This window comes from Cuculus canorus, chromosome 28, assembly GCF_017976375.1.
Source record: "Cuculus canorus isolate bCucCan1 chromosome 28, bCucCan1.pri, whole genome shotgun sequence".
NCBI classification, from domain to species: Eukaryota; Metazoa; Chordata; class Aves; order Cuculiformes; family Cuculidae; genus Cuculus; species Cuculus canorus.
Window position 1 is genome coordinate 2,703,270 of NC_071428.1, and position 20,811 is coordinate 2,724,080.

General features: G+C 48.2%; 2 protein-coding genes across 3 annotated transcripts; one reads left to right on the plus strand and one right to left on the minus strand.

Annotated features, from left to right (window-relative positions):
• Nucleotides 1-1,546: 1,546 nt before the first annotated feature.
• Nucleotides 1,547-5,468, minus strand: LOC104059559 (keratin-associated protein 10-7-like). 2 transcript variants are annotated; one of them, XM_054050607.1, is made up of 3 exons: nt 5,378-5,468; nt 3,027-3,843; nt 1,547-2,972 (listed from the first exon to the last, which is right to left on the minus strand). In XM_054050607.1, the coding sequence occupies exons 2-3, from the start codon at nt 3,820-3,822 to the stop codon at nt 2,401-2,403; spliced, it is 1,368 nt and encodes a 455-aa protein (XP_053906582.1). In that variant the 5' UTR covers nt 3,823-3,843; nt 5,378-5,468; the 3' UTR covers nt 1,547-2,400. The 2 variants fall into 2 exon arrangements, with proteins under 2 accessions (XP_053906582.1, XP_053906581.1); XM_054050606.1 differs by having other exon boundaries at nt 1,547-3,843.
• An 11,172-nt stretch (nt 5,469-16,640) lies between these two features.
• Nucleotides 16,641-20,811, plus strand: LOC104059560 (keratinocyte proline-rich protein). Its single transcript, XM_054050610.1, has 2 exons — nt 16,641-16,781; nt 18,678-20,811. Exon 2 carries the CDS (start codon nt 18,699-18,701, stop codon nt 19,761-19,763), a length of 1,065 nt encoding a protein of 354 aa, XP_053906585.1. The 5' UTR covers nt 16,641-16,781; nt 18,678-18,698; the 3' UTR covers nt 19,764-20,811.

Below are 20,811 nucleotides of genomic sequence, written 5' to 3' on the forward strand. Positions count from 1 at the left end.
AGAAAATACTCCTTTATTGAATGAATGGTGAAGCCCTGGCAGAGGCCACCAAAGGCAGTGGTCAAGTCCCCAACCCTGGAAGGGTTGAAAACCCATGTGGCCATGGCACTTTGGGACGCGGTTTAGTAGGCTCTGTTGGGTTGGGCTGATGTTTCGTCTGGGTGAGCTTTTCCACCCTTAATTATCCTATGACAGGAAAAAATACTAAGCGTGTGTTTTCCTAGTTGATGCCAACATTTCAAGAGCTACAAAATCAAAGGGGAGGATGCTTTCTCGAGGCTTATCTTGTTTACTGAAGAACACAAGCACTGACTCCAACTCGGATTTCTGTAGCTTTCATTGCATTTCACTGGCCTGAATTACAACGCCCTTTTTAATGTTAAATGGCCTGACCTGAGATTTTAGGAATCGAGCAGGTGAGCAGATTAACGCAGTTTTTATAAGCTCCATAAATCCAGTTCCTGGACACCCTCCAGATAAGTAGCTTTCAAGTAATGTTAATATTCAGTTTAGTGTTTCTAGAGCAGGTAGCAAAATATGAACCCAATGATAACATTGTGCCCTGTCATTCGAATGTTGTTAATTAGCACCTGCGAAGTAATTTCATCTCCAAGAGACTCACAGTGCCCCATGGTTGTGGGGGCTATTATTATTCCCAATTAAGCACAGGGGAAACTGAGGCACATTGCACTGCAGTCACTTGGCAGTGTAGCGTGAGTCAGAATCGGGGTCAGAACCAGACTTCATTGTAAGCACCTCCAAAACAAGCCCCATGCTGTGTTGGCCACTCCATCTGTGTGATGAGGTCCTGCACCATCCAGCTACCACCACCAAGGAAGGTTTTCCTATCCGCTTGGCTCCAGCTCCTGTGTCTCCTGGAGGTGTTCAAGACCAGGATGGATGAGGCTATGAGCAACCTGATCTGGTGGGAAGGGAGTTGTAACTGGATGGGCTTTAAGGTCTCATCTAACCCAAACCATTCTATGACTCTATGAAACCCACAATGATGAGACAGTTCCTCAGACGGCCACACCATTGCTCATCTCTTGGTTTTAAAGGGGACGCAAAACATTGGGTTCTGAGAACATTGCTGGCTTTGCAAGGTGGAAGGAGAACCACGGTCACTGCTGCTCTCGCACGCTGCCTCTCCAGCCCTAAGTATCCTCGCTGGACACTCAGGAGAAGGTGTGAAAAGGGTTCTCTCCCCCATCACACACTGCGCACCCCAGGGAAGCAGCTTTGACGTTGCTCCATGCTCAGGTCTTAGACACCTCCTTGCCTTCAGAGGGCAGCCCAAGGTCACAAAGCAGGGGTGGAGCAGGGGCAGGATGCAGGGCAGCGTCGCAGCCCGGTCACACCCTCCTCTTCATCTTGTGACACTTGTTTTTGCCCTCCAACTACGCATGATCTACTTAGCGTGAACTACTACTCATTTTCCTAATGAGAGGGCACATTACAGGATTTTGGTATTTTTCAGGCAGGACTTCACTACGTTTAATAAAGAGGAACCACCAGAGGGCAGAAAGACGAGATAGTTAATCGGAGGTCAGACAAATATATTTATTTAAGTATACATACGCGTATATGGTTTGGTTTCAGTGCAGTGTAGAGTACACATCTTCAGGCAGCATAAAGAACACGGTTAATGGCTTTTATAGCTTAAATATTTACAAAATAGTCGTGCTACAGCTTTCAGTGTTATTGCAAAGACTTTCTTTTGTTTCAAGTTGTGTTTTCAGTCTTCATTAAAGCAACCAAGTGAATGAAAACACTCATATATAACATTTCAGCTTCACCAAGCCAGAAATCCTCTCTGGTCCAGGTTGAAGTCAACGCAGAGTTTTAAAGCCACAGAGATTTCTGGCCACCTTCTGAAATGAAGGCCACTGGAGGAAGATTCTGTTTGCTTAGCAAATTTGCATTCAGCTTCCAAAATCTAGGAAACATGTTATGGACAACCCGCAGCTTTGTGGAATCCAAGTTAACCGGAATATTATCTCCCAAGGCCAGGACTGGACTCGGAGCCGGGCAGGGGCCAGCCCTCCGCCCGCCACACACTGAGTCCTCTTGGTGCTGTCGTGATCTGGACTCCTTAGACATTCCTATTTCTTTTTTTCTCTTAATTCTTTTTAAATGATTATTCATTTTAATTAGGGGAGAATTTAATAGCATCCCACTAAACTATGGCTTGTAGCAGGTTAAGGACAAGCCACAGGCACCTGGAGCGCAACCACGGAAATAGCATCACCCCCTGGCCCAAAACAGAGCTGAGCTGCGAGGCAAGCACTGGAAAAGAGAGATAAAGCAGACCGAAGCAGTAGGAACAAGTCGGCAGGTAATACAAGGAGATAAATAACCCCTGTCCCAAAGCTGTACCTCACTCCTTTTCTGTGGACCTTTTTACCAGGGCCATTTGGATGCAGAGCAGTACTTTTTAGAATGACTCGAGATTTTTACTCCACCTGACTGGCACGGCTGCTGTGGGGCATATTTGGTGGCACACTGCTGTGGGACACCCTTGGTCACACACGGCTGCTGTGGGACACCCTTGGTCACACACGGCTGCTGTGGGACACCCTTGGTCACACACGGCTGCTGTGGGACACTCTTGGTCACACACTGCTGCTGTGGGACACACTTGGTCACACACTGCTGCTGTGGGACACCCTTGGTCACACACTGCTGCTGTGGGACACATTTGGTGGCACACTGCTGTGGGACACTCTTGGTCACACACTGCTGCTGTGGGACACACTTGGTGGCACATTGCTGTGGGACACCTTTGGTCACACACTGCTGCTGTGGAACACCCTTGGTCACACACGGCTGCTGTTGGACGCACTTGGTCTCACACTGCTGTGGAACACCCTTGGTCACACACGACTGCTGTGGGACACATTTGGTGGCACATTGCTGTGGGACACCTTTGGTCACACACTGCTGCTGTGGGACACACTTGGTCACACACGGCTGCTGTTGGACACACTTGGTGGCACATTGCTGTGGGACACACTTGGTCACACATGGCTGTTGGACACACTTGGTGGCAGACGGCTGCTGCGGGACACAAGTTGTCTGACACTGCTGCGGGACACAAATAGTGGGCGAGTCGGTGGCGCACTGCTGTGGGATACACTTGGTCACACACCTGGTAGGATATTGCTGTGGGATGTACGTGGTGGCACATTGCTGCGGGGCACAAGAGGTCACAAACCGGTACGAGACGCCCTTGGTGGCACGCTGCTGCGGGACGCAGGTGGTGACACACCTGGGCGCACAGTGCTGCTGCGGAGTGTACGTGGTCACGCACTGCTGTGGGACGCACTTGGTGGCACCCTGCTGCTGGGGGATGCCCTTGGTGGGATACGGCTGCTGCGGCACACACGTGGTCACTCTCCTGGTGGCGCACTGCTGCGGGGGGATGCACTTGGTGGCACATTGCTGCTGGGAGGCGGTCGCACGCTGTTGTGGCACGCACTTGGTCACGCAAGGCTGCTGCGACGCACCCTTGGTGGCGCACTGCTGCTGCGGCACGCAAGTTGTCACGCAGCGAGGAACACACGGCTCCTGGAGGATGCGCTGGGTCTCACACTTGGTCGCGTGCTGCTGCCGTGGCACGCACTTGGTCACACACTGCTGTTCAGAGAAGCTGGAGGACATGACCCGCTGCCGGGGGACGCAGGGCGTCACGTACTGTGGGATGCACAGCGTGGAGTGCCAGGTAGGCACTTGTGGGTATCTGGCACCGTACATCGGAGGGCACTTGATGGGGATGGGTTCCTGGTAGACTGGAGGGTGGCACTGCTGTAGGTAGCACGACATCTCGGTGAGGCTTCGGCAGGACTGGAATGACACGTGAGAAAGCAGAGCCTTTAGACGGCACCCAGATGGGTTTCTCTCTGTCCTGCTGCTGCCCACACCACAGGACCAGCTCACTCCACAGGGTGACGGCGACACGTCCTGTCTGTGCCACGGTCTCAGAATCACAGCAGCAGCAGCTGAGGACCCAACCCATCATTTTAACTCTGAAACATAACACTAAATCAAGCGGTGAGGAAACTCGGAGACGTGAATCACTGAATATCTCCCCAGGCTGCAACTCCCCTTCACCTGGACCTCCACAGAGAACTGATCTCAGGGGTCAGCAGAGGAACCTCAGAGCTGCCTTTCAGTCATTAAATCTGGTTTTCTCCTCCTGCTTTTGGTCAGCGGCTGCCTCTGACCTCTTGCTGATGCATAAAGAAAAAAGGCCAACCCAGACACAAGCTCTGAACCTCTGGCCACCTCTGGCATAGTAGGGAGAAGAAAAGATCACCCAAGGCATTGCTGCTGGGTGATGCTATCGTGCTGTGGGCAGGCAGAGGTTCCCAGCCCAATCTCAGCACCACAAAGTTCAGACTCATTAGGGAAACAAAGCCAATTAAAGGGTAGCGATACCACAACTGAACACAAACCTGTTTAGACCTCTTCTAGCGTTATGGGAGCACCAAAGTGGCTCTGACTGTTGTCAGGCACACTCAAAACCAAGCAACAATAGAATCATTAAGGATGAGAAAGACCTCTAAGCTCATCCAGTTCAACCATCAGCCCAACCTCACTGTGCCTATTAAATCATGTCCCAAAGTACTATGGCCACATGTTTTTTTACCCCCTGCAGGGTTTGGGTCTCCCCCACTGCCCTGGGCATACTCTGCCAATGCTTCACCACTCTGTCAGTAAAGGATTTTTCCACATATCCGATCTAAACCTCCCCTGGTGCAACTTGAGGCTGTTTCCTCTCATCTCACTGGTTACTTGGGAGAAGAGCCTGATCTATGCCTGGTAGAGAGCAATAAGGTCTCCCTTCAGCCTCCTCTTCTCCAGGCTAAACAATCCCGGATCCCTCAGCCACTCCTGTAAGACTTGTGCTCCAGCCCCTTCCCCGGCTCCGTTCTCCTCTGGATGCGCTCCAGCAGCTCAATGTCTTTCTTGTACTGAGAGGCCCAAAACTGAACCCAGGAGTCGAGGTGCAGCCTCTTCAGCACAAAGTCCAGGGTCACCATCTCTTCCCTGCTCTTGCTGGCCACACCATTTTTGATACAAGCCAGGATGCTGTTGGCTTTCTTGGCCACCTGACACACTGCTGGCTCATGACAGCAAGAGCAGCACCCCAAATACTGCTAACAACCTTCCCTCACATTCGTCTGTAGTGCCTCTTGGACTTGGTTGCCCAGCTGAAGAACCTGTAAGGAGAGCTCACTCCCACTTTAACACAGCAATTCAACCCAATTATTTTCAAAAACCTTTCCACAGAGCATAATTATATATATAAAAAGAAAAAAGCAGAAATAAATCTGCATTTCAGCAGCCACGGAGGCTCAGCACAAACCAGACTTACCCAGCTCCCTGGTGAGAACAGCTTCGTGATGTGACCAGTGAGCTCTAATAGAAGGAGAGCTTTTATATAGCTACTAAACGCGCCTTGAAGGTATGAGGTGCCCACGACACAGCCTATTAGCTCCTGTGCAAAAGCTGTCTTGTGTGCAACCCTCCGAGTGACTAGCATCTGCGTACTCATCCCTGAGGATGAGTAGTTGAATGTCGGCTCCCCGTAGTAAGAGTAATTACCTATGGTTTAATCTTCCCTGGCATGGTAAGACTGAATGGTATTTGGGGAGGTAGGCAGCGGCGGCATCGCCCGCCACAGGGGTTTGGCAAAGCAGAAGTGCTCCCAAAACCACATTGTTATGGCTTTCCAGAGGTCTCACTCCTGGTGGCCCCCAGAAATGGGGCCTTTCCATCACTTGGTCTCTTTTCACACACACACACACACACGGCATTGGCTTCGTGCCGTGAGGTCTACGCTGACCCACCCCATGTCCTTCTCTAACTTTGGTCACTGGATAGAGCTGGGAGCACTTTTGGTCTGCCCAGCAGCCCGGCTCGGTTGTGTGTGCCGGTTGGATACAGGGCACTGGATTCTCTAAGGAAAAATAGGAGCTCCAAGTAAGGTTCAAACACCCCCATGGGTGGGTGCAGCTCATCATCCATAGAAAATCTCATTTTTAGCTCACACAGCTCTGGAAAGCACCTGCCTGTTGGTGTCTTGATGCTCCCGTGATCCTTACGCAATCACCTGTTATCAGAGCCATGGGAATACACCGTCCAGTGACTCAGATGAGCGGAAAAATGAGCTACAGTCACATATGATTATGACCCTTGCCAAGCTGTGACTGGCAGCACGACGGGCCACCAGGACCAGACAAACTTCCTCCAGTGCTGCAGGTGACTTTCTCAGTGAGTCAACTTCTTATCACACATTGCACTGAGGTTAAAGAAACTCGATAGAAAATCAGGAGATTCTTTTTTTTTAAGTCACTGGAGGTCTAATCAATGCTTCCATGTGCACGTTGTCACATGAAACATCCCCCAAAGTGACAATTTCTTCCTGCTGGCTGCAAGGAGACCTGAGAGGAGTGCTCAGCCCCACCAACATCTGGCACTGGCTGAGATGGAACCATCCCAAGGGGATCGTTTCCTGAGGGTGTTTATTAAAACCCGTGTCTTCTTGTGAAGTAGAGAAAGAGCTCTGCCCAAGGTGGGCTTTGAGGCAAAGGGTCCATAAATAATTTTGTAATGAAAGGAATAATAAAGTTCAGGAACTCTTGGACAGCTCTGCCCCGTGTTGGGCAAGAATTACAGAGGCTGAAATGCTGGTTTTACCCCCAGGCTTCTCCAGCAAGAATGAACCCTGACCCTTGCTGGTCAGCACTAAGCATGTTCATCTTTGCACGAACCACAATTAATGTGGTTTTGTTGTGGCATTTCTCCTACAGAAAGTGGTTCTTTGATCCAAAGCCATTGCTTTTTACCTCCAAAGGTTGTAGGTGTGAACTTCTTTGTTAACTAAAGTGAACGGTTCACTTCTATATTATTTTAATCTGGTCTGGATGCAGGCACTGCCCAACCTTCAAACGAATCCTTATTTCGTTTTCTACATGAGTGAGACCGCATTGTTCCTGCCTAAACTACTGACAGCCCAGGCGAACTTTGGCTTTTTGATCACAACAATGACTTGTCTTTCATGTTAACACCCGGTAGTGTCTGTAACACTATGGATCTAAACCCTCTTAACCAGCACGCTCCAAACCTACAGAGTCAAAGATGGAAAGAGAAGCCTCAGGAACCCAATTAGGCTTCATTTTAATTCTGGCAACATAACAATTTTGGAGACTTTCACTATGTAGCAGTTCAATGAGCGTTTCACGTGACAAAGCCTGTCAAAAATGTGTGTTTCTGTTGTCATCATTCGTGCACATCCTGGTAGAACCCACCTTCTCCCCTCAAGCAGCTCTGCCCCACAGTGGTTGGCAGCTAATAAACCTCCTGTGGTTTTTTAACAGGCCTGACTCAACCTGGAAAGCAGCACGAGATGAAGGTGGGAAAAGAAGTTAAAACAGGGCTGCGGCACTGCCAAATATGCAGAGGGAAGCTGAAAAACATCCTGGAGGAGCTGCCAAGTGAAGCACGACCTTCCCTTTAATAAGCCAGGAATGCAAAGGAGCACCACCACAGTGCAGCATTATGGGGCGTGAGCCAACGCACGAGGAATGCAAAGCTGCCTGCCTGCTCCGAATACAGAAATCTGGTGGGAGAACGAGCCAGTCAGAAAAAAAAGAACATAGAAGAAAGGAGGTAAATTGGCTAGGTGTGATTTGGGATATTGGGTTGAAACTTCAACTGATGAAACCTCTTTCATCATCAACGGTAACAAAAAAAAAAGTGCTGATAAACCAGGTAAACAGCTGTAAAGCAGGAGGGACGTACAGTGGGGAGCTGTTAAGTATTAAGTTTGCCAAGAGAAGTCATGGAAGCCCCATCAAGACCAGGTTGGATGGGGTTTTGGGCCCCCTGATCCAGTGGGAGGTGACCCTGCAGGGGGCTGGAGCTGGATGGGATCCTTCCAACCCAAACCATTCTATGGTTCTATGATTAGAACAAGCCCATAGTGAAGGACAGTACATGTGTTAGGCTGTGACAGCAAAGCCAAGGAAGAGACTCCTCCCTTGAAGAAGTAGATCCACCTCGGAGAAGTGCCTACAAGAGGCTGAGATGGTCATTTCCTCCTGCCTCACCAAGGCATGGCCATTTCTTCAATTCTCACCAAAACCTGCCAAAGCACAATCCTGTCCTCCAGCCTCACCAGGGCATGAACATTTCCTCCAAGCCATAGCTATGTTCTCCAAACTCCAGAGGCGTGGACATTTCCTCCAAGCTGTACAAGCCACTAGAGCGCAGCATTCACACACACAACCACCTCCTACAACAACCTCGCAGAAACAGATTCTGGTAACTGGGAAACTGCCTTCAGCTGCCCTTTCTCTCCAGGAAAATAGTTTGAACTGGCAGCTTGTGAGCTAGACCCAGCCCTATATCTTTGTGTCATGGGACCTTAAAGTTTGAATGCTCCTTATGGTACCAAGATGTGAAGTTAAATCTGAGTTGCCGATGCTCTCCCCTGAAGTCTGACCACAACTTTTCTGTTCCCACCACTGTAAAAGCCTTATTCCAGCTGCTCACACGTACCTGCCCTTCTGGGCATCGAGAATACACGTCAAAATCATAGATGGGTTTCACACAGTGTTCTTCACAGGAGAGCGAGTCTGTTCAGCGGATGGCTGCAGGGCAGAAAGGTGTGTGCAGGGAGGAGCGGGCAGAGACTAAAGGAGACATGAGAGAATGAGCAGAGATTGCAGTTCTGTTGTATCAGGCTTGTAATTAGTACAGGCTGTAGATAATAAAACTTAACATATTATTAGCCCAGCAAGCAGTAAAATTGCAGTCTTGCTCTTTCAATGATTTAACAGCACTGAAGGCAAAATGCAAACCCCATCATGCATCGGAATGAAATGGTCCTCACTCTGACTCCTTCTTGCTTCATTTAAACGATGTTTTATTACTTAATGAACTCTTGCTGTTCTGCAATTAGCAGCCCCACACACCTCTTTGTTCTGGTTGCTACCAGAGGTTAGTCTTTGTAGAAAATCTGCCTGCATGTTCATAATAGCCCTGATGACTTTTAAAACACTTCAGGTGAGTTTCAACACCACTTTCTCTCTCCCCGGTGCCCATCTCCATTAGCTGCACCAGCTGGAAAGAAACCCGGATGCTGAGGTTTGAACTCAAATCTTGGTTGCAGCCAGAGTTGCCCCCTCTGCAGCAGCAGACATTAATTCAAAGGTGTGAAGCCCCCAGCGCCACAGCTCCAGGGACCACCGGCGCCTCTGGTCTGAGGGCAGAAGGAGTGTGTGGTCATTGTGGAATTTAGCTGCCTATGATGAACCCGTGAAACATATCTCATGGAGCCTCTACCACACCAGCAATGAGAACCAGAAGTTTCTGTGGCATACCCCAGATTTTGTTCCTCTGCCATCGCTTTCCATACGCAGAAGGTACGTTGGCTTGGGAGGCCATGGGCTCAGCCTCTGGTTTTGTTGTTTTTCCAGATATCACACAAAAATGAGAGCTTGTACCGCCTTGGCTGGTGTTGAGCATTTCTTGGCTTCTAGTTCTGATGCAAAAAGCTCCAGAAGTTTCTTTTCTTTTTGGCTATTGCCGTGTCTGGCTCTACCACTGCAGGGTGACTGGTGCTGGCTCCGGCCTGGCTTTGCTTCCTGCAGGTGGCAGAGGGGCTGCTTGCCCTCACTGCTGCTGCTTTAGGACACGGATCTGTTGGAGTGGGTCCAGAGGAGGTCATAAAGATGATTTGAGGGCTGGAGCACCTCCGGTACGAGGACAAGCTGAGAGAGACAGGGTTGTTCAGCCTGGAGAACAGAAGGCTATGGGGAGAACATAAAGCAGCTTCCAGAACTGAAAGGGGCTCCAGGAAAGCTGAGGAGAGGCTCTGGATCAGGGAGTGCAAGGATGGATGAGGGGGAATGGTTCTGAGCTGCAAGAGGGGAGATTGAGGTGAAATCTTAGGGAGAAATGTTCTCCTGTGATGGTGGGGAGGCCCAGGCCCAGGTTGCCCAGAGCAGTGGTGGCTGCCCCACCCCTGGAGGGGTTCCAGGCCAGGTTGGATGGGGCTTGGAGCCCCTGAGCCGGTGGGAGGTGTCCCTGCCCATGGCAGAGGGTGGGACTGGATGGGCTTTGAGGTCCAACCTAAACCATTTGTGATTCTGTGACATTCTTCTTGCAAACCAGAGGCTGAAAAAAAATATTATAGGGAAAAAAAGAAAATCCAGTGTTTCTGAGGAATTGAAAAATGACACTTTTTCTTTTCTTTTTGTAAAACAAACCAAGAGAGACCAGAAAAGCAGCAGCAAGAGCAGCACTTTCCTATGAGAAACACTGGTACCTTCACCTTCATCCACATGTGGGTGTCATAAAGAAGCAAACTGTGAGAGCTCAGGATCGCTATGATGTTCACTGCTAACTCAGAGCAAGGGAAAGGAGAAGATCCAAGATAAGTCTCTCTCCCTTGAGCTTGAAAACCAATAATTGCTCCTCCCAAGGTATCTTCCTGCTGTATATCTTCGTCTGGTCAAGGTCCCTTTCATTACTCAGACTCTATCAGATGATCCCTTCTCTACTTCTTAGCCACGTTAGCATTGGTTTGCAGTCCAAGCACCTCTATGGACCCTAAGGCTGAGTCAGAGTCTGCTTTGTCAGACACAGCAGTGGTGCAAGGCTCTGAGGCTCCTCAAAATCATCACTTCTGCGCTGAGATCTACCCTTTCCTTTTCCTTCCCAGGAAGTTTGTTCCGTCAGCCAAAACGTGTTATAAATCAGATGCTCGGGACATACTAAGCATTTAAGATTTCCTCTTCCCCTAGTAATTCAGCTAATAAAGCAGTTTTAGAACCACAATGCAAGGCATGTTTGTATAATCTCTGAGTCCTCTGGGCCTGATTCTCTTCCTATAATCACCTTGTGCAATGGTGTGATGTCATCAGAGTCACAAGAATAGCACAGGTATAACCAAGATTAGCTCCGCTAATCTGTGGCATTACACGGATGCAGAAACTGTTGGAGAAGAAACAGTTTAATTCCTAGAGCCTGCAGCTCCTGAAATTTAAGCTCAATTAATTCCATTTGTGAATGGAAGAGTCTGAAAGTGCCATCACCAAACTCTAATCTTCCAGTAAGTCGCATTGCAGTGAGGCTAATTAACAGAATTGAATAGATTCAATAGAATCAAACTTACCCAACCCACCAGTGAAGCAATGAACCAATGTAAAGGCTTGGGAGTCAGAGACTACTTCTTATATCCCAGCAGCCCGAACTCCCAGAGAGAAGAACCTGGGCTGTACACGCTGCACATGTTTTCACAGCTCCAGAACTGCTCAATTTGCTGAAACAAGTGTTTTGTCCTGACTTTTAGGAGAGAAAACTTCCCGTTCTTAGGCATTTTCTATTTTAACAGCAGAAGGCTCTTCTGTTGGTCAGAACTGAAGCGTGAAAGCTCGTTCTTCTTCGGGTATTTTCCTAATGCTCTGTTCTAAAGCCCTGTGGCTTCAGTCCTGCCAGAAACAACAACAAAAATAATGCAGGCAGCAAATTCACAAAGAAATTAAAAATGTAGGGACGAGGGGGAATGGTTTTCAGCTGAAAGGGGGGAGATTGAGATGAGATCTTATGGAGAAATATTCTGCTGTGAGGATGGGGAGGCCCTGGCCCAGGTTGCCCAGGGAAGCTGTGGCTGCCCCATCCCTGGAGGGGTTCCAGGCCAGGTTGGATGGGGTTTGGAGCCCCTGAGCCGGTGGGAGGTGTCCCTGCCCATGGAATGGGGTGGGACTGGATGGGCTTTGAGGTTCCTTCTACCCTAAACCATTCTATGATTCTGTGAACCTTAAACTGAATGCAAGAGGTGCCCAAAGAACCTCTTTCCTGCCTCACGTGCCTGCCTGACCGCTGCGCAGTGGATGCTCCAGCAAGCTGGTGTTCCCTTCAAAGAGCACAGGGGAACGTGGCTCTGAACCTCAGCTCACTGTCGTCCCTCACCATTAGGGATACAAAGATGACCGTTGAACTAAAGTGACCTCCAGGCTGCTCTGCTTACAGTTGTACCTGTTGGTGGACGGGTTAGAAAAGGCTGATGACAGGCTAAACTCCAACAAGTTCATTCCTGAGCGGGAGTGTGCGAATGAAGCAATTGGGAATTAGGCTCTTTGATGTGATGGCCGAATAGAAAGTGTTCCTGTTGTGCCCAATGGGTTTTCAATGAGGCAATCCATTCTACTCGAGCAGCACGGTAATTCTGCACAAGCAGTTAGGAATAAATTTAGGCAGGGAATTAAAAGGTTTTCAAGAAGCAGTGCAGGGAGACTCTGGAATGGGCTGACAAATCAGAAAATTGGAGTCAAAATATGTAACAAGTTGTTCACGAATTTATGTAAGACGTTTTGTAACTCAATGAAATTTGGCCATGAGTGTCTCTTGAGAACTCTTAAGCTGATCCATTGATATAGGTCTAAGAGGAAACCCTCTAATCCTGGGAAGTTCAGATGCTGTATTCGGGTCCTGAAAGGGACTGCAGGAATGTTGTGGAGGGGCTCTGGATCAGGGAGTGAAAGGATAGGATGAGGGGTATGGTTTTAGGCTGAAAGAGGGGAGATTGAGATGAGATCTCGGGGAGAAATGTTCTCTTGTGAGGGTGGGGAGGCCCTGGCCCAGGGTGCCCAGAGCAGTGGTGGTGCCCCATCCCTGGAGGGGTTCCAGGCCAGGTTGGATGGGGCTTGGAGCCCCTGATCCAGTGGGAGGTGTCCCTGCCCGTGGCAGGGGTGGGACTGGATGGGCTTTGAGGTCCCTTTCAACCCAACCCATTCTGTCATTCTATGATTGAGGCAAAAATAAAGAGGAATTACTCATTGAACAACAGATAGGAGGAAAACATGCTGAAGCATGGATCCTGCATATGCAGTACTTGAATATTACAGCATTTGGCCCCCCTATGAGTGATCAACTTCTTGTCTTCTGCAACGTGACCTGACACTCAGTGTCCACTGCTGAGAGAGAAGCCAGAGTCCACGGATGCTTTGGCGACACGGGCAGACAGACCGATACTAGGGAATTCAGTAACAGGTAATTATGTCTTTTGTCTCGTGAGATGAGTTAATCAAGATGTCCACCCAAAAAATGATGACAGACACAATAATAAAGAACAAGATGGGGTGTTAACGAAACAGTGTTTAATTAAGCCACCAGGGCGAGCCATGTCTTGGGAGATCCAGTTCAGCAGCTTCTGAATCACACCAAGACGTGAAATCCAGGAGTGCAATAGTTTCCTCAGATTGTTTTCTCTGTGCACAAAGTTTAGAAACTCTGGATGGAGACAAATCAAAAAGCATCCCTGCAGATATGAGGTGAGGATCGCAGTGAACATTTCACATCCTGAGCTGAGGTTCTCCGCAGTGGTCTTCCCTTCTAAAACAGGCAATCCTTTTTTTCCCAAACTGAAGGAATACAGCTTCAGGACCCTTAGAGATATTGAGACACTCATCTCAATGATAAACCCGATGAAGCTGGCTGCTGCGGATCTCCGTTTGGAGCTGCTAGCGTAGCTGCTACACACCTCCCACAGCATCTTAGGCTTCTGGTGACTTCATTACCTGATCTGCTTTTGCACGGCCACTCAACACAGCACTTACCCAAGAGGTGTGGGAGCTGGAGTAGCATTTTCCATCTAGGAAGAAGGTTGGGCTCAGGCTGGTTTTTTTCTCACTTGTGGTATTCTGTTGCCTAGAATTAGTGGTGCAACTTCAGTATGGACTGGGAGATGAGCTGGGCTCCACCAGGTGAGAGCTGAGAGCTGCTTGGCTCCACGTTCACTGTGAAGCCACCTTACTCGATGCACGTTTCTCCTGTAGTTTCTGAAGGGTTTCAGCAAGGCAGTTTCACTGCGTGTGGCATTTGCCTCTAAAAATAGTCTTTGTGCAATTCGCGTGGAAGGGGAAAGCAATTACACCTCTACTATGGGAAAAACATTCACTCCCTTTCCACGGGCTGACTTCAGAGCTTCTTCAATGATAATTACCATCGTTTTTTCTGCTGAGGTTGCTGACATAGAGATGAAGTGACCTCCTCGAACCTCTCCAGACCTGGATCCAAACCGGTGTTTAAGGTCAGGACAGCCCCACCTTCTGATCTCCAGACAGGGTTCGGGTCATCTCCCTTCCAGCTATGGAAAGTGATTTTTTTTTTAATCACTAGATGTTGCAAGTTGAGGCTGGAAATTCGACACCTAAATAGTTCAGAAACCTCAGTGCTTGCTTAAATAAAAGCAGTGTCTCAACTGCACGTCTGTGCCGCCTGTAACAGCCTTTGCCTCAGCACTGCTCCACAAGCACTACATGACTTCTGTCTCCCAGGTGGACATAACGAAGGTTACTGAGGCTCTGACCTGAAGGTGAATGTTCACTGATGAAGGTTACACAAATATTGAAATGCAATGTTCAATCTACCAAAACGTGTTGTCTCCTTCCGAATCCGGTCACTCTATCCTCTTCAGCATAAAGATTATAAACTGATTTTATAATCATAGAATGGTTTGGGTTGGAAGGGACCTCAAAGCCCATCCAGTCCCACCCCTGCCATGGGCAGGGACACCTCCCACTGGATCAGGGGCTCCAAGCCCCATCCAACCTGGCCTGGAAGCCCTCCAGGGATGTGGCAGCCACCGCTGCTCTGGGCACCCTGGGCCAGGGCCTCCCCACCCTCACAGCAGAATATTTCTCCTTAAGATCTCATCTCAATCTCCCCTCTTTCATCTTAAAACTCTTCCCCCTCATCCCCTCTGCAGCTTTCCTGGAGACCCTTTCAGGATTGGAAACTTCTCTGAGGTCTCCTCTGAGCCTTCTCTTCTCAGGGCTGAACAACCCCAACTCTCCCAGCCTGTCCTCATAGGGCAGGCGCTCCACCTCTCTAAGTCTGACCTTATTCCCCCATCTTCCTGCTTTGAAGAGCTGTATTCCAGGAGCACATCTCATCAGAAGGGCTGTTTTGATAACCGCAAAGCAAGGTGCTCCCTAGAAAGCAGACAGGCAGGTTCTCCACTGCTGGAAAGAGTCCTAGTTCCTGCCTTCAGCAGAGCTACAACTGCGATTTGTCTCAGCAAAGCAGCAGGTGAGACCTGAGTCAGGGTTAGGTCTTGGTCTGCGATGTTCTCCTGGCTAGTAGAGGCTAAAAGAAAACTAAAACCAAGCAACTTCCAGAGCCAGAAAGGCACCAAGGCAGGAACCCACCTTCCATGAGGCAAGAAAGGAAGTTGCACAGATGGAGTCATTGCACAGGAGAAGATTGGTTGAAAATCCAGGTGTTCTCATCTTTCGATTGCCAAATGATTATTAACAGAGGAAGTTACCCCATAGCTAGAAAGAGCTCCTGACATCCGCAGCCCAGCAATCCTAGTGGGTGATGCGCACCAGCTCAGCCTGTTGCAGTGATTGCATCTGTGGTGCGTTCTCTGATAAGAGCTCTGGTAAAATAGTGGAGACAGGACAAAGATAGTTCCAAGACCACCAAATATGATGAAATTAACCTCTGTGTGGGATGTGTCGTCTCCACTGCTGAAAATAATCCTACCATCAGAAAGGAGGACTGCTTGACCTGTATCCTGATCGCTCCCTGCGATTTTGAGCATGATGGTTAGTGAGCTATTTTCACTCAATAGACTTTTTTACCTGGACCAATGGTCATGCAAATTATATATAAGACATTCTATATGCTAAAAGCTCCCTTTATTTCATATGTAGACTGAAACACCTCTTCAAATGCTATTCTGGCACCAAAATAAGACCAGTGTCCCACTTCCATTTGGATGTGATAAATCTTGTCTACTATTAAAATAAGCCTTTACTTTTCACATGCTGCATAGAGATAAACCCAATTCCCTCTTCTGTCACATTTAGGTGAGTGGGAGTTGCATCTTCTGTACCATGGAAAATAACGTGTTCAGAATTATCAGTTCTGACATGAAAGAGGAATGGAATCTGTGTAGATCTTCATGGGAAAGAAGATAAACCCATCCGTTATGAGATTATAGAGTCACAGGAAAGTCACTTTAAAGAATTCATTTATGAATTTGTGGTCTTAAACCACAAATAGACCCTAAGAAGCAGGGGCATTAGGTGGCATGAAACGACTGATGCGTGAGCTGAAGTTCACAAAGTGAGGGGCTGTTCATAAAGGCTTGTAGTGATAGGATGAGGGTGAACAGCTATAAACTGGAGAGGGGCAGATTTAGACTGGACATAAGGAAGAATTTCTTCACTCTGAGACTGGTGAGGCCCTGGCCCAGGTTGCCCAGAGCAGTGGTGGCTGCCCCATCCCTGGAGGGGTTCCAGGCCAGGTTGGATGGGATTTGGAGCCCCTGATCCAGTGGGAGGTGTCCCTGCCCATGGCAGGGGGGTTTGAACTGGATGATCTTTAAGGTCCCTTCCAACCCAAACTATTCTATGATTCTATGGTTGACACCACACCAAGACCCCCTCATCTTGGTGAGGTCTGCAATGATTGCATTAACTTGAGGGTACGACCTTTGTTCACCTGGAGAGTTTCTTTGTCGAATCAGATTAGTCAGAAAGGGGATTCAAACACGTTCTGCACCTAAAGGCTCCCTTCACAATGCCTACGTGTAAAACAAGTCTGTGGAGGAAACGCACAACGGCAGTTGTGAAAGAGTGAGCTCATTACCTCGGAGGACTCATTCCCAGAAGGCAGGGCTTCGAAACACTATAAAAGTTCTCAAATCTCCATGCTCCATCATCCACTTGACTTCGTGCTTCTCCCTGTTGACTGGTTCGGTAAGCTGGAGAATACTGATGCTTTTCTGATGTCTGTAATTTTAATGCTTGGCTTAGTGAGGGCAGAAGTGTTTTATTTGATAGTTTTGAATATGCAAAAGATTTCTGCAAAGAAGAGAAATTGTGGGCACTGGGGTAGGAAAAGCAGTCTTGGAAAGACTCCGCAAAGCAAATGCCTATTTTGTGTTAAATCTGAGGATATTTAAATGCTGAATTAAATCCTTTCTGAAGAAGAGATTAGATAAAAGCATGTTGGTTTAAGTATAACTGATCCTGTCTTCAGGGAAGAGGGTCTGAATGGCCTCCTAAAGCTCCTTTCGTGTCTGTTTTCTGGGATTCTGGTCTTTATAACAAGAATAATTTTAGAACTTTGATTTCATTGAGGAATTATGTTATGAAAGATAGATTTGGGAGTAGGAGAGGCTGTAAGGAGCAGAAGGGTGAAAGTGTTCCTAGTGTATCATTCATGCCAACCACGTTAAGAACAATATATTAATTTGGGTTGAGATATAATCAAGTCCTTATAAAGAAAATAGCAAAAGACAAGTGATATTGATCTGGAGGATCGAGAAGGATGTAGAGGAGAGGAAGGAATTTGCTTTGAAGATGTACTGAGAGGAGCAGGCAACATGGGGAAGGGAGAACAAACTTGCATGCTCTCACATGATCCGTGTTGGTGTCACTCCTGCATTGAGGGGACTTAAAACTCCCCTTTTAACCAACACTTCAGTGATTCTAATCTTTTATTTGTGCCCTTAGATTGTCCTTAGAAAAACAGCAAGCCAGGTTTTGCCAAAGACACAGCACCAGTCCAGTGGAGCCTTTAGCATCCCACAAAGCAAAGGCAGTTGCATGAATTGCTGGGAACATCCATTTGGCCTGTTGCACGTTACTGGCCTTGGGAGAAGAAATCCCTCCTGATTATTGTGATTCATGCAAGCTCTCTCTGTTATTAGTGGCCATGATAATCCAGGAACACAAGGAGACATTAGCACTGCTAATTCTTTCCATGAGAGTTGGAAGAATTGTGCCACAGGTAACCTCAATCCATTGCATCATCAATGAAGTCAGACTGAAACCAGAGAAAGAGGAGGAGTTGGCCTGTTGTTAAGCCTTAATACTGCGGAATAATAGAACCATAGAATGGGTTGGGTTTGAAGGGACTTTAAAGATCATCCGGTTCCAATGTCAGCTCATGGGCGATGTCCACCTTGAGGCCTTATAGCACTTCGGGTTTCTAATTCCAAGTAAAACCTGGAAACCATTTTAAAAGGGGCCAAAGCAAATTAAATATTTCAGTTTTGTCAATTAAAAACATCTTGTTGAGTCCAGGTTTGTATTTTTCTCCTTGTTTAATACACAAAATGTCTTTAAATGTTTGTCTTTAGCGTTAATTATTTTTTATTATGAAATTTATTTCATTATCGCACTTGATGATCTCAGAGATCTTTTCCAACCTTAACAGTTCTATGATTTTGACCTTCTGAAACCGTTATCAAATCTGTTATTTGTCAGCTCTTCTCATCAATTCCCCAGGATAGAAATGAAAGTGAGTTAGCACGTTGGGAAGAGTGAGGTAACAGGAGGAAGAGCTCTGAAGTGCAAATCAGCTCCAAGTTCAAAGGAGCCGCTCTACCTCAGTTAGACCTGATAGGGCCGTCCCACATTGCAGAACAGAAAGGAAGAACAAGATAAGACAGAGTCAGAGCAGGAGCTGAAAGACAGGATGAAAAAGAGAGAGCAAATCATAATTCTTTCTGAGCCAACCTGCCTTGGGAAACCAAGGGCAAACAAAGACGTTTACTCTCTCAGCTGATTCAGGTTTCTCATAGTCATTTCACCCTTAACCCAATGCAGTTCCTTTAGCAGAGACAATAACACTGACGTTTCTTTCAGGTACTCTTGTTTCCTGCAAAGATGTCTTTGAATCAAACACAAATCAAGCAGGAAATCACCCTCCCATCTGGCCTGAGCAAAACGGTTCCAAACGAAAGTCAAGAGCCTGTGCCGTGCCCTGAGCCAGTCCCATGTCCACAGCAGCAATCCGAAGTCCAAGTCCCAACACCTTGCCCTGAAACAGTCCCAGTGGTACCATGCCCAGAAAAAACAGTGCCGGTGGTGGAACCAGGCAAGGGAGAAACACCGGTGGCCGTGATACCCGAATGTCCACCTCAGGAGCAGCAGCAACAGCAGCAATGCAAGCTACCGCCAACTTTCCCACCTGCATCATGCCCTGAGCCTGTTCCATGCCCTGAAGAGAAATCAGCATGCAAAGAGGTGCCTGTGCCAGCCCCTGTATCCTGCTCTGACCCAACTCCATGCGTGTTGGAGAAGCAGGAGTGCAAGGAGATCCCTGTGCAAGTTGCGTGTTCGGAGGCTGCAGTGTGCCCTCAGGAGAAGCAGCAATGCAAGGAGATCCCTGTGCAAATTTCTGTTCCGTGCCCTGAACCCACACCGTGTTGCCAGGAGACTCAGGAGTGCAAGGAGATCCCCGTGCCCACCTCATGCCCTCAACAGAAGCAAGAGTGCAAGGAAACCCCTGTGCAAATCCCTGTTCCATGCCCTGAACCTGCACCGTGTGCCCAAGAAAAGCAGCAGTGCAAGGAAACCCCCGTGCAAGTCCCTGCTCAATGCCCTGAGCCCACACCATGCGCCCAACAAACACAGCAGTGCAAGGAGCCCCCTGTTCCGTGCCCTGAACCTGCAACGTGTCCTCAGGAGAAGCAGGAATGCAAGGAGACTCCTGTTCCATGCCCTGAACCCACACCGTGTCCTCAGGAGAAGCAGGAATGCAAGGAGACCCCTGTTCCATGCCCTGAACCCACACCTTGCCCTCAGGAGAAGCAGGAATGCAAGGAGATCCCCGTGCCAATCCCTGCTCCCTGCCCTGAGCCGGGGCAGTGCTCCATCCCAGAGAAGTGTCCTCCCATCGAGCAGCAGCAGGTGAAGCAGCTCACCCAGTGGCCACTGGCACAGAAGTAACTTGCAGTTGACACGGGAAGCCCTCAAGAGAGAAAAGAGTTTGCAAACCCAGACCTCCTCTCCGCACGTCTCACAACTAGAAGTCATTTTCTAACATCCTTTTCTTCACTGCAGAATTCCCGCTATGAAGCTCAGCTTCCAAGGCCCCCCAGCTAACGCTAGCGCCATCCCATACTAACAGCCCTCCGCTAACCGACACGTCGGGACTGTCCATAGGTAATAAGGCTTCAAGAGGTGCCGTAGGCATGTGCGTTCAGCTTTCCAGCAGCCTGATTTTCTGCCCTCTCCCACTCATCCCGCTGGCTTTTAACGGCCCAGAGAGAGACCAAAGAGCATGACGGCACGCACGCGTCGGGGCTCATTAAGCTAAATACTCCAACTAAACCCAAATGCGATTAGGGACTTCGAGCTCATGGTCCAAACCCGCATGCTGCCTCCTGGTTTCCATACCTTCCTCCCAGCTCCCTGCACGCAAATGCCATCTCCCACCTTGCATTTAGGAGTTTCTGCCCGTTAATCATAGGATTTGAGGTTTGTGCCGAACCTGCTGCTAAGGGGTCAAAGGCAACGAGACTTTCTGAATCATGAATCCGTAGTGTTGAATATTTTATGCCAAAATCATAAAATATTTTATGTCAAAACCAAATCCACTGGGCTAGAGGAAAGAGATTGATTTTCACAAAAGAGGAATTGCCTCTTAACTATCTGCTTAGGTGAATTGGTAGCAATTCCTCATAAAGCTCACCTTGGATTTTCTAGGATGTGTAAAAGAACAGCTCGAGCTGAGGTTAGGTATGGAAAATATAGAGATAATTAAATCTAATCCAGACATGTTTTGAAATAGGTTAACCTCAGGCGTGGCTTCCATCTGTTAGAGAGGATAAAGGAGGAGACATACACAGTGCTGTCTCAATTACACCCTGGAACATGTTCCACCACACAGTGGTGTCATGTATGTATTTGGCACTTACCTCTAATTATTTCAGGCTGATATTGTATCCAGGATTTATTTCACTGTGAAAATCAGCAATAAAAATTACTTTGAATA

Excerpts from the sequence above, each read along its gene's own strand:
- LOC104059559 (XM_054050606.1), bottom strand. The coding sequence starts at position 3,822 with ATGTCGTGCTACCTACAGCAGTGCCACCCTCCAGTCTACCAGGAACCC.
- LOC104059560 (XM_054050610.1), top strand. The coding sequence starts at position 18,699 with ATGTCTTTGAATCAAACACAAATCAAGCAGGAAATCACCCTCCCATCT.